The sequence below is a fragment of the Taudactylus pleione genome, unplaced genomic scaffold (assembly GCF_031769625.1).
Source record: "Taudactylus pleione unplaced genomic scaffold, aTauple2 ptg000341l, whole genome shotgun sequence".
In the NCBI taxonomy this organism is placed as follows: Eukaryota; Metazoa; Chordata; class Amphibia; order Anura; family Myobatrachidae; genus Taudactylus; species Taudactylus pleione.
In genome coordinates this window covers 2,268,404-2,282,380 of record NW_028284742.1, presented here as the reverse complement: position 1 = coordinate 2,282,380, position 13,977 = coordinate 2,268,404, and the positions used below count along the sequence as shown (strand labels likewise).

The window sequence follows — 13,977 nt, the reverse complement described above, 5'->3', positions numbered from 1 at the left end:
CATGGCACCGACAAGCATCCATGAGAACTAGAGATCTTCCATCCTGAAATATTTACTATGGAATACGTCATGAAACAACACACAGTGGGTGCAGCTACTCTCCAGGAGTAACTTTAAAAATGGTTACATTTATAGCACTCTTGTTAAATATGCCTAAACAAATAATGTAGTTTATGTGGACAAGACAGGTATCGTGGATGTTTCCATTGTAGTTTGAGGATGTTGACATTGCCAACTCTGGTCCATTAACTGGCAAACAACCATTTGTGTTTCAGTGGGTGTCCTATGGTTACTCTAATAATGACCATAGACATACAGGCAGGTGAATGGTCTTCTCATTGGTTTCTGTTTGCGGAGATAAGGACATTGCACTGTAAACTCCACTGGGATTGGAGTGCTTAAATAATACTCCCACTGTACAGTGCCGGGGAAAATGTGGGTGCTACATAAAAGGGTAGCAATATTAGTCACAGTTTTAATTAATCATTATCTAGAGCAGGGGTTCACAACCACAGTCCTCAAGGCACTCTAATAGTCCAGGTTTTAAGGATAGCCATACTTAAGAACAGGTCTCTTAATTGGTACTGCACTTATTTTAACTATCTGTGCTCAAGCAAGGATATCACTAAAACCGGTTAGTGTGCCTTGAGGACCAAGGTTGGGAAACACTGATCTAGAGACTAAAATAATTAAACTGTAGGTAGTCTGGTCCATACTGTGCATAACCATTATGTTTCATTGAAATTAATATTTAAATGTAATAATCTATATAATAAATCTGTCTGTCTGTCTGTCTGTCCTTTAAGCACGGCCAGTGTTTTGAACCTAGCTCCACCAAATTTGGCATGGTGGTGTAGTTTGACCACGATTAGGTTTTTCCCTAGGTTTGAACTTCATCAGGACCACACACTGTCACACAATCCCTAAAAATAAGTGCCACTCTTTAAATTACACAGGTTCCGGGGCTGGCTCCAGTTTATAGATTATGCTAGAAACTTCTCAGTGTCCCTCCAGCAGCCTCTCGCCTCCCCCTGTGACATCAGCAGCTAGCAGGTGTGGATTTGGGGCCGGGCCGCCAGCCAATTACAGATGGTGCACCGGCAGGCTGCGGCAGACATGGACATACAGCACTGGCAACCAGTCAAGAGCCACCACAGCTGCTTGGTTGCCGGTCCGCAAGCTCTGATTACATCGCGATCAGCAGCACGGTCTCTCCGTGACTGCCCGCCAGTGCGCCAGCTGTAATCCGCTAGCAAGCCGTCACCAAATCAACATCACTGAAACCTGGGCCCCCGTCAACGGCCCTGACTAGACCGGCCCATCTTGTGTGCGTAAATGGGTGCAGGGGGAGCAGCGGGCCAATGAGGCAGGTCGGGCACCACAGCAGCCGCACCCCTTGCACCCACGGTAGTTACAAGACTGTTTGCATAAATGTTAACAGTCAATAGGGTCATTTTCAGGATCAATGGAATGAGTTATAGGCGAGGACAATGTAAACAAATATAGGCTGCAGGTGTACTTCAGGGTCCAGTCTTCGGCCAGGGCAATGCAGAGTATCCCAGCTAGTTAGTAATAATTAACAGAGTTTATATGTTTAGCATCTTGCAAGAGAAAAACATTGAACAGTTTGTCATCAAACCTGCTGGATTTCACCTTTTGCAATACAACAGCTCAGTATTTAACCATAAGATCTGCAGTCTGCGAATGAAGCATAAGAGCAAATATACAGCTTATTATCAGAAACATACCGCTTTCAGGGTGAGATCACACTGGTAAACCAGCTCTCGAATCTGCGTTAGGATTTCACTCTTAACATTTTCCATACTGCTCCTCTTAGCTTCCACCTCTGCCACACAAGCCTTGTAGTTTTCTTTTGCTTCTTCTGCCTATCAAGCATGAAAAACAAGAAATAATACAATATGCACATCCCAACTCATTTATGTGCAATGCAACTTTGCCAAACATATAGAAAGAAAATACAAGTCTATTCATATAGATCACAGGAAACTGTGGCTCTCCAGTTATACGTAAACCTCATGTCCCAGCATGCCCTGCCATAGGAAACGATGAAGACCTGAATATCAGTCGTGGACTCTTCATGAAAAGTGCCATGCTTTCAATCTACCTTTGGGACCTTTTCATGTCCAAGTTAAAAAATTGCTAATAAGAGTTGAAGAATACTAAAAAGTATTAACGCAGATCAGAAACAAAGAGGCATTTCATAGACCTGATAAAGTAGCTCTGCTCTCGGCGGTCAGAATGCCGGCTCCAGAATCCTGACCACTGACATCCTGATGGTAAGTATTAAAGCTAGGACGATGTGTACCGGGATGATATGTCGGCCCATCAGGCCGACATATCGTACTGCGGGTACATATTACAGAGATGTTATGAATGTCCACTCGTTCCGTTCTACATTAACATGAATGGGGCCGCTTGCGATATCAGTTTTGATGTGCAGCACATAAAGCCTGATGACCTTGCAAGTGACTGCGGGAACGTGCATATTGTGCATACACACTGCACAATATACTGTTACTATTTGGCCAAATCGTAATGACATCGCTCCAGTGTGTACCTGGCTTTAGGGTTAAGCACTAGGGGGAGGGTTAGGGATAGGCTTTTCCATCCCTGCTCAACAAGTTAGTGGTCACAAAGCAGAGACTGAAAACATTGGTCCCAATTTCTGTTGAGTGTTTGCAAAGAATAAACACAAATAGGACATTATTACTAATGCTGGCCATACACGCTGCAATTATCGCTGCGATAATAGTGTGGGGGGGGGGGGGGGCGACCGAGGGTTAAATATTGCTCGGTCGGGCATGCTGGATTGTCCAGCATGCCCGTCCAATGCGATATTTACCCGGTAACTGTCGGCCGCATCGGGCAGTGTATGCGGCCGACAGACAGACATTTCCTGTGTTCCTTACTACGGAAGGAACAGGGAAATGTCTCCTCCCCCGGGGGCGGAGCGCGGATGTCGGGCTATACACAGAGAAATCTCACAGTGTATGCCGCGGACATCTGCGGCTGGCAGCCGGCCAGATAAAATGTCTGTCGGTCTGACAGACATTTTATCTTGCAGTGTATGCCCAGCATTAGCAGTGATAATTCAAGCTCTACAACCATAATGTTTAACAACGTGAGCATATGTTCTGCACTTTGAATGCCAAACAAATATTTATAGTGTACAAGAAACATTGAAACCTTTTACAGACATATGAAATGTTTCCAAGTTACGCTGAGGATATTCTATACAGATTGAAAGACAAAACTACTATCTCACAGGCGTACTATAACATGTGCCCATCACCCTTCTCATAGCGGCATGTCATGAAATAATGCCATACAGGTTTACAATTTCTTCTCGCAAACAATTTTTTGGCCTGCTAACATGCAAACTTTATATACTCCATTGAGTGCAAGGCAGTCCCTCACTCAGCACAGTGAGGTCACCAGAGCGATCTGCACATAGCTAAACAGTGATACAGAGCATCAGAATTGTGTGTGGCCCCAGTGACATCCCGCTTCTACCCGCTGCTTAATCATGAGTTGAGCTGCAGAGTGGTTAGAGAAAGAAGACAGGGAAGAGCAATGGCAGGTCAGGTACCTAGGAGGCAGTAATGGGATTTGCACTGCAGTTAGAAGTAATTGCCCTGCAACAGAGAGCTAGAAGACCTTTATTCAGCACCCTGCAATGGTTACAATCAATTTGTGGGACGAGAAAGACTGCAGCCTATCATTTCACTAGGAATTGGGACACATACAATTTGTTGACAGTTAATATGTCAACAGCGTTATGTAGACGGGACAATGCAGACATGGTTGAAATGTTGTTTAAAGCATTTTAACTACAGTATGTTGGCATTATAACTTTAAACATGATTCTTTACAATCATAGTTATAATGCTAACACTGTTAAGATGCTTTAAACAATATTACAAGTGTCTTCATTGGCCTGTTGACATAATGCTGCTGACTCTAATTACTTCCCCTGGGGAATAGTGACATGGTTGTGTGCAGGAAATGAGCACATTCTAAAGGGAAATATACTTATTGTCCTAATGCTTGTGTGGAGCTCTGACCTTCTGCAAGGCTTCTTCCTCCAAACGTCTTCTCTTTTCCACTTGTTTGCTCCCATCTTTCATGAGCCCCCCAGACATACTGAGCTGCTCCTCTTCGGCACGGACTGTGCTGGATTTCGCTCTCTCATGCTCATCTTGCCGTTGAACATTTAATAATTTTGCTTTCCGTAATGCAGTTTCCAACTCTTGCTGTGTGAAACAATGGAGCGATTGGCAATTTATAAAACAAAAACCCCAAGTGATTTGGGAGGAAGAGTACATTTCCATCAAAAAGCAATGCATTAATAGTAATATCCTGCAATATATTGTTGTTTTTTTTGTGCAAGGTCCGTTTGTCTCTCAATGATAATACATGGCAAAGTTCTACACAAGACGATGAAAAGACAAAATGTCAAGGCATATAAGTAGCCAGAGTGCAAAAACAGACAAGTATACCAAGGCTAAACTGAAAACACCAGCTTATATGTTCACAAAGCATTTTGTAATGGACAGAAAGAAGTGTCAAATTGTTAACTTTACACTTATAAAAATATATTTTTTAAGAATACCCATGCTTGGATAATGGGAGATTGTTTTAAAATATGTCCATTGTTCTTGTGTACAAACTATTCACTAACTACAATGTACCATTAAAAAAAACAAACATTCACAGAACCACCACCAAAAATTGTAAAACATTAGTCGCAACATTTGTAGAAGCAGATATATAATACAATGAAGAAGAAGGCGAGGCAACACTTTAACCAAGAAATTATGTGCACCAACCATTTTCTTCTGTTCTCGCTGCCAAAGGTCTTTAATTTCCCTCCTTTGTCTGTCGAGCTCTGATCTTCGAGCTTGAAGAGGCTGAAGCCAAAAGTAAGAATGTTATGTAGTTTGCTTGTAAAAACTATTTGTGCTTGAAAACATTAGCATGGCAATGCAAGTACTGTGAGTATTGGCACCTTAACAACGAAACAATCGGGGGCGAATTCCTTTCATCCCGGATCATCCATGATTGCCCGTACACACTGAGCAATTTAATGAACGACGGAATGATATCTCGTTCAGTCCTTCATTGGCCTGCACCACCTTGAACACGATACCTTCTGCAGCAGGCCAACCATAAGCTATTGAGTACCACCCATGGTAGCGCGCAATTGTGCATACACACTGCATGATTTGTCATTCCAATTTGCCTGGAAACGACAACTCGTGCAGATATTGTTGTAGTGTGTACCCACCTTCTAAGTTGGTGGAGTGAAAAAAATAAATAAAAATTTAGGGTGTACCAGACTGGCACTGCGGTTTGTCACTGTTAGCTGTATATTTACTAAAGTGCTGGTTTAAAGAAGTGGAGGCGTTTGCCCAAAGCAACTAATCAGATTCTACTTATTATTTATCTAGCACCTTCTAGAGGATAATAGCTAGAATCTAATTGGTTGCTATGGGTAACATCGCCATGCCTATAAACCTGCACTTTAGTAAATATACCTCCTAGTCTGCCAATGTTAATGAAATTCTCATGAAGCTACTGTAGCTAGCAGTTCAGTTTATCCAACAGAATTCTCTGAAAGCACTTATTACACTGTATTTCTAGTACAGGTCGAGTCTACCATAACCAAAATGTTTGGGACCAGGGGTATTTTGGATAACGGAATATTCCGTATTTTAGAATAATTGCATACCATAATGAAATAATTTTGGAATAGGACCCAAATATACAAACAAAATGCATTTATGTGTTATATACACCTTATACACACAGCCTGCAGGTCATTTTATACAATATTTTCAAGAATTTTGTGGCTCAAACAAAGTTTGTGTACATACATGAAATGTATTTATGTTTCATATACACCTTATACACACAGCCTGAAGGTAATTTTATACAATATTATTAATAATTTGTGCCTTAGACAAAGTTTGTGTACATTGAACCATCAAAAATCAAAGGCTTCATTTTCTCAGTCATGCCAAAAAAATTCCGTATTTCGGAATATTTGGATATGGGAGACTCAACCTGTAACATGTCATTAACAGCCATGAAGATAAATGGCATTGCTGTTCGTATGGTCCCTCAACACCTTCTGTTAAGGACTATTGCAAAACTATCTTAAAAACTCGCAGTACGATTGGGACCAAAGTTAAACAAACTTGTGTTTGAAAACTTCCGTCATCACAATGCTGTAGAGTACAGGATGAGTGTCCCATATCCAAATATTTCAAAATACGGAATAATTTTGGCATGACTGAGATAATGAAACCTTTGATTTTTGATGGTTCAATGTACACAAACTTTGTCTAAAGCACAAATTATTAAAAATATTGTATAAAATTACCTTCAGGCTGTGTGTATATGAAACATACCTGAATTTTATGCATGTACACAAACTTTGTTTGAGCCACAAAATCATTGAAAATATTGTATAAACTTACCTGCAGGCTGTGTGTATAAGGTGTATATAGAACATAAATGCATTCTGTGTTTAGATTTGTGTTCCATTCCCAAGATATTTCATTATGATATGCAAATATTCCAAAATACAGAATATTCTGTATCCAAAATACCCCAGGTCCCAAGCATTTTGGATATCGGAGACTCAACCTGTACAAGGCTCGGCCTCATCCATAGGATCTACTCATAATATTGGAGGAGTGTTTGATAAAGGATACTCTTATAAAGTAATGTGCAAAACAAAATCACTACAAAGATGCATACAATGATATTACAAACACTCACATGCATAAAGCTAGTTATCGGCAGTCACATTATTACACAACGACTGTGTTTGTGATTGGCTCACCTGAATAAACTTGTTACTCTGAAGTGCAGACATTGTTTGCAAACATAGCTGGCTGCAGTCAATGTCATTCTGAAAAGCTGCTGTGAAAATAGGTTGGAAAGGCATAAACTCCTATTAAAAAACAAAAAACAAAACAGATGTACACATTAAACATCATACACTTAGAAATAGGGATAATGTAACAGGAATAAGTGACAACTACCTTTCTCCACATTGCATTGTCATAGGCCTTTTTAAGCATGGATAAAGTCTCACAGCTTCAGCCCTTATTTAAAGACCCCAATAAACTTTAACAATCACAATAAAATTAAACATTTTCCATTTTACATATAAATGGAGTTCACCTGAGGGCCAACTATGGATTTTGCGGTTTCAGCCATTTTTGCAAGATTTCTAGCAGCTTCTGCTTCTAAAGTGGAAAAAGAAAAGGCATGCTTTAATATAGATACCAACATAAAAAAAAAAAAAAAAAAAACCCTAAAACTAAACTAATGAAGAATGGTCAGACAAATTGCCGGTAATTTAGAAATCACATTACTGACAGTCTGAAGCACAGGCCTGGCAACAGATTTAATTTCAAAGCTCATTAGACAGCAAGAGAAGGCACTCACCCACATTAAGCCTTTTCTCTACCCAGGCCAGTATATCCTTGGTGTATTTTGACCACGCTTTAGCGTACGATAAGGCCGATTCAACGCCACTGTCATTCCGCAGCAGCATGTTGTCCACTTCTTCTGCCCGTAGGCGCCCTGAAAACAACATGCGAGACAAATGAGAGATGTCTATCGGCTGCCCGGCTCACATGGCGTGCTCAAGTAATGCTGATCTTGGGTAGTTCTGTAATGCTGCTTGACACTAAATAGGATTGACAAGGATTTTAGAAAGAAAGGGTCATAGGCAGAAGCAACTAAGATGAGCCTGTCACCTGCCATATGACTATTGTATTACTATTGTGCCTACGCATCAAAGGTACATATACCAATGTTAGACATGCTGTCAGATTCAAATAGGCACACGCAGCATCATATACGATCAATACATATGTGCTGTAGGCCATAGCAACAAAGCAAAAACATTCTCAAGTGCAGTTTAGGAACTGGAAGCTTTCGTATGTATAGCTTCTATGCATTACAGCAAGTTATACACAAAGCACATGGATATTTATGAATCTCCATATTACTATGCAGACAATACGCAGATGTAACAGGATTAATTGCACATGCTTTCATACCACAGACCCATCTGCATCATTGTGTTTACACTTGTGTTACCGAGAAGAAAAAAAACAAACTAAAAAAAAAAAAAAAATAGTCTATATTTAAGCTGCAATCCCAAATACATTTTACATTTTTTTAAAGCCTGTTTTCTACCAATTTTACACAAATCTAATAGCCCACACACACACACACACACACACACACACACACACACACACACACACACACACAAAGGGTCACACTTGTTTGAAAGTGGGGAGTACACACAAAAAAAAAAAAAAAAAATTCACATATGCAGCCCAGATCTTACCCATCTCGACATATAATGCAGTAGGAATTATAGTTTTAAAAAAAACTTTATGTCTTGCTGCGTTACCATAATTCCTACACAATGGGGTATATATACGAACAGACAATTTAACGTTTTTAAAGTATTAGTAAGTGTGTGATTTTACCCCAAAAACGCAACATTGATTTTCATTGATCAAAATTCGATTAAAAATTGAACTTTAGTAAAAAATACCCCATTGTGTTAAAAAATAGAGATTTGCATCTACCGTAGATTTAATGGTTCTATCCAGTTTTTCACACCACTCACAAATGTAAGGCAACACCTGAATTGTGCACATATTTAAGAGAAAGACTGAGTTGGAGATGTGGACGTTACCCATACAAGTTTGCAGATCACACATGAATTTTTGCCAATTTTGGCATTCTACAACCTTTATTAATGAATGAAAAATAATAACCATGTGTATTTCAGCAAATAAAAGTGTTCAGAGAATTATGGGGTACATTTAAATGCATCTATTGTGTTTTGAAAGTGTGTATATGGAGCCGTAAAATACTGTACTATATTAGGAACAAACTCTTGCAACTACCAAAAAAAAAAAAAAAAAAGCTTTTCCAAACTGGGGAACAATCAATCACAGGCCCTCATTCAGAGGGGGTCGCAAGAAGCGATCGCTCTCTCTGAATGAGGGTGGCCGCTTCCTTTTTTTAGTGCGGCCTCCTGGTCGCTAGCTAAGCTGTGGGTTACCACCCACAGCTTAGCGACCGACCAGGTTGATGGTCGCGATGGTGAACCCTAAGGTTGGGTCTCGGCAACCGCAAGCCCCAGGGAGCTTCCTGCTCTGATCGAGCAGGAAACTCCCCACTGACATCACTGCTGATGTCAGTGCGGCCGCCCACAAAACGGTAGGAGTTCCTTAAGGAACGCCTCAGTTTTTGAAACCACCCCCCCCGGCCCACCTACAAAACGGGGCGAGCTCTCTATGAACGTCGACAGCCGTCTCTTTTGTAGAGAGCTCTGGAGCAAGAGAGTTTCTCTCTCTCTCGCTCCGGGGCTTGCGCACGCGCAGTGCGACTGCTGCGCGTGCGCAGAGCTAACCAACGACCCGGTTGCGAGCGCATCGGCGCTTGCAACCGGGTCTGAATGGGTCCCGCAGTCTCATCCAATAATGGCCCAACTTTGTATCCTGAAACCATAATGGGAACTTCCCTTTAACCCTAAATGCACTGTATTCTGTTATATTTACATTAGAATTACTTTAAAAAAAAAAAAATCACCAACAACCTAGGAGCTCTCTTTTATAGTCACAATATTTTACAGTGACTGTCTAATTGAAGTACAGTAAGTCGCAGCTGCAGGTTTTTCCCCACAAAAATTGCAGGACCTACAGATATGCACAGTTACAGCTTTGCAGATTGTGCAATAAATCGCGCCACGCAAGGGTACGTGCTCTGCATTTGCTCCCGTGACCCAATATAATTGCATAGTGTGATCACAGTGCACGCCATAGTGTACTGTATTATATGCAGTCGCGGGTAATTGCATGGAGCTATGCGTGCGCACATTTGTGGCGCGATCAGCAACGATGTAAGAGGACACATCTTTACTTGGGGGGTATCCAATTAGCAGCGCAGCTACTTGATTGCGGCGGCGCTATCCAATTAGCCCCGAAGTGCCACTCGATGCTGGCACTTATCGTGGATATTTTTCGGGACCTGGTGTGTCCCGAAAAAATAAGCCATGATAACTGCCGTTTTTTTAACCACCTAAATGGCGAAAACACAGTCTGCGAGCTTATCGAGAATCCTGTGTGTTTTCGGGAGACATATCCTATTATTTCAACCAAAATAATAGGATTGGGTGAAAGAAAACAAGCGAAAAATGGGGATAATTGGCGAAAAATCCCTGTTTTTCGGTGATTGTGGCTATCCATTAGCGCCCAAACAATGTTCGGGGTTAATTGGATACCGTCCTGAAAGTGTCCACCGATTACAATCAATGGAGGCATACGTTTGTGACTGCGCCAAACACAAAGTATTATTTTACTAGGAAGCAAGTGCCTCATGCACTAGAGAAGTCACTAGTTCCCAGAAACGAGATGGGATTCATTCCCCTGAAGACACCTTGGCTCAAGACACAATATGACTGCCTCCAGTACGTAGGTGACTGGTACTTTCCAAACTTTTGAACTTTAAACACAACACATTATGTTGGTAAATGTGACAAATTAATTATTGCAGAAAATAAACGAGTAACACTTTTCATCCCCAAAAAAAAGAAAAAAAAAAAGGTTTTAACCTTGAAGTTCATCTCTCTCATGAATTGATCCAGCACAGTCCTCCACTGAGAGGTTTTCAAAGGACTATGGGGAAAAAGCAAACAAACAAAATGTAAGCATATAGAGGATGCACCTGCCACAACAGACTAATGTCTTTGCCTTGTCTTACTATTTAGCCTACTAGCTGTCCAGTGGTGATATGAAAACCATAAAGCAGGGTGGTATGGATAGGGAAACTACAGTCTTTATGAATTACAGCATATGTTGTTCGCAAGGATTAAATCTGTGATCACATTGAGACATACTTGTCATTACAGAGGATACATTTTTTCTAAATATAACTAAGGGCAAAACAAGAGTTCAGTTTCTGCTGGTACTCATTATTGCTTGGTTATGGAATGTAGTGACTATTAGTCAAGATTTTTTTGTACCTTTAAGTATGGATTGACTACTTTTTATTATTCATCTGTAACATAATACTTTTGTTTAGCACTCGTGGATTTTTCCCTTTCTCCTTTCCTACATATTATTTGAAATCTTTGCGCCAGCCATCAGTTTCTTTCATACTTTTAGACAGATAGTGATTATTTATCTTTTTTACACATTTTAGTCCTATCTGAATGAGCACGGTTAAAGACCCACATACACCTAACCTCAAATCACGTCAAATAGTCCTGTTTAGAGACCCTACAGACTTTATGATTTGGCTGTGCAAAAACACTAATCCTAAATACAAAGTACACTCTAAGCGAACTAGTACACAATAAAGCAAAGTGAGGGGCAAAATTGAGAAAAAAAATTAACAAAAAATTGAGGAAAAAGTGCACAGCGAAGGAATTGCACCAGACTCCATGCTGCATATGGCACAATAAGACTAGGTATATGAGGACACCTCAATATTGGGAGAGTGGGTCAATGGTCCCACAATTACCTCTCTAATCATCGTTAATAGTCATTAGATTGTCTGTTTGTTTGAAGCACCATGTAAGCTGGCTGACTGAGCAGGACTGGATTTGTACCTAGTGAGTTAGCAATTATACTCTATCTGTATATGAAGTCAGTCCATGGAATACATTACATAGATTAAAATAATAGATTACTTAATTATCTTAAAAAAAGAAAGTTAAATCATAGACATATGTGGTATTACAAAATAAAGGTTTACTCTTTGGAAACTGTATAAATGGATATTTCCTCAACCTACCATGTGATTTCCTGTAGTTGTTAGAGCACAGTGCAGTTCCCTTCTCATTGAAATGTAATGTCCCTGACTTTAGTACGTGCGTTGAAAAAGAAATCAATGCAGAACATTCCATTTTGTGAGGTAAAAATCAATTTGGAACATTCCATTTTGTGTATGGTCAGTTATTTAAGCAGGAAGTCAATTGATTTAATAAGCAAATTATAACAAAGATGTCCAAAATAAGTCCCTCTAGCATTTACTAGGGAGTAGGCTTTACTATCATGTTTCAAGTTGTTAAGCCAACATTGTTAAAATACTTTAAAATCATCTAACATGTCGGCATCCAGAGTTCTACCTCACAGTGTCCCGATTGTCAACACTTTGATTGTCAAACTCTCGAACTCAACCTGTATAACATTATTCAATGAAGACGTACCTGACTTCTACGTGATGCATGAAGTCCAAATGATGAGCCATTATCTACATCTCCCATAAGGAAATCTGAAACCCTAGAGGGGAAATGACAGGTGTTATTAACTATACTGATTAAGATGATAATTAATGATCATTAGATAGAGGTGGCTAAAAATAATAAGCCACCCACAAGGATTCAAACACAGCTAAACCCATTCACACTGCCAAAGCATACAATTGCGGGATGGAATGGAGTAGAACTCAAAATCACCAGTCATTCATGCATTTATGTTAAGCTGGTGCGCTGACATCATAACATGAGGAATAGTGTGTAAGAATGGAAAGCTGTCTGCTGAAAAAATTGTCTGACCTACATAATAAACTATAGGCCCTTAAGAACGTCACAGTGCCCACTGCTGACTGAAGTAAAATACATCTTGTGCACTCATTTTACAAGGCTGCATGGCCTGTATAACTTAATCTAGAATAACTAGAACTGCTTCTGCACCCTATAATAATAGCAATAGAGATTACACAGTCATTAAGACATGCCATCTCGGATAAACCAGCGCCTGTCCCACAGAATCCTGTACTTCCAGCAATTCATTATTGCAATCACCTGTTTATGGTGAAAATGCTGTGACCATTGTCTCATGTGACCATTTGCAGCCAATGTGCTGAGAGCTGGCAGACTTCCTAAAATGTAATGATGTTCCAATATATTTCTCATATAAATACCAACCCAATATAGTTACAGCAAGCAGTAGATTTAACATGGTCTTTATTTAGGTATCCATTTCAGTGGGGCACAGACTGTCCATCTTATAAAGCAGAAAATGCAGCCATAGGATATATACAAAAAACTTGTTTCTTCATTTTGTATATATTATAGAGGTTTTTTATCTGGTCTATAGTTTTGTAGCTAGTAGTCCAATTTTATAGCTGATATTCTTGAGGCTTCCTCCAATTTATAGAAATACGAGGAGATAAGGAGAGGACGACTTAAAGACAAATTCATTCCGCACCTTTCATCTACTGTATGTGTGAGAGTCCGCTCACACTTACTTACACGTTACCGAAGGTGAAGGCTAAAGTGTCAATGGAGGCGAAGATTTCGCCAAAATGCTCCCTCCTGTTCTCTTCATTAATGTTTTTGAAGTTCACAGCTAGAGAGAGATATAAACAGAAAATTAAATGAATAGCACCTTCTACAAATAACTGCCACAGAAAGCATAAAACTTATTGCAGGACATGATATAAAACATTGACCCCCTAAGGACATTCATGGGTGGCTTTTTGGTGTTCCTGGGCAGACTGGTTGTAAAGATACATTGTTAGCTTCTGGACAAGAATGTGCTAATTGTTGCATTTAAAAACTGCCAGAGATCTCAAAACCACTGTATGGTAGGAAAAAGGTTTACAGTAAACACAATATACATAAAATATGCAGCATACTTCTAATAGAAACAGTGTAGCCGACACACAATCATCATTGGAGACCGTGTGAAATACATTCTTATCATAAAAGTTCCTCTGAGGAACTTGGGTGAAGGTCGAAAAAAAATATTCAGCTTTTCAAACTGATGCAATTAAACACATGGCAATTTCTCACTTTAACTTGAGGGAGATCCCTGAAATGGGGCCTAGAAATAGCTTAATTTTATCCACTTATAAGCAGACGAGCACAATGACAGATTATGATGGACAGGTGTCAGTCGTTGG

At 40.0% G+C, this 13,977-nt stretch overlaps 1 protein-coding gene across 5 annotated transcripts in view; it reads right to left on the bottom strand.

Annotated features, from left to right (window-relative positions):
* The window catches only part of ARHGAP29 (Rho GTPase activating protein 29), a 134,483-nt gene that overhangs the window by 32,971 nt on the left and 87,535 nt on the right, over positions 1–13,977 (bottom strand). For 4 of the 5 annotated variants that reach the window (XM_088443964.1, XM_088443965.1, XM_088443966.1 and 1 more), the window contains 9 exons: positions 13,325–13,421; positions 12,278–12,350; positions 10,679–10,742; positions 7,483–7,620; positions 7,216–7,280; positions 6,872–6,982; positions 4,851–4,931; positions 4,086–4,274; positions 1,749–1,886 (listed from right to left, as the gene is read on the bottom strand). In XM_088443964.1, coding sequence (XP_088300090.1) covers positions 1,749–1,886; positions 4,086–4,274; positions 4,851–4,931; positions 6,872–6,982; positions 7,216–7,280; positions 7,483–7,620; positions 10,679–10,742; positions 12,278–12,350; positions 13,325–13,421 — 956 coding nt within the window. Of the gene's footprint in view, positions 1–1,748; positions 1,887–4,085; positions 4,275–4,850; positions 4,932–6,871; positions 6,983–7,215; positions 7,281–7,482; positions 7,621–10,678; positions 10,743–12,277; positions 12,351–13,280; positions 13,422–13,977 lie in introns of those variants that run through there. The other variant, XM_088443969.1, reaches the window with a different exon arrangement.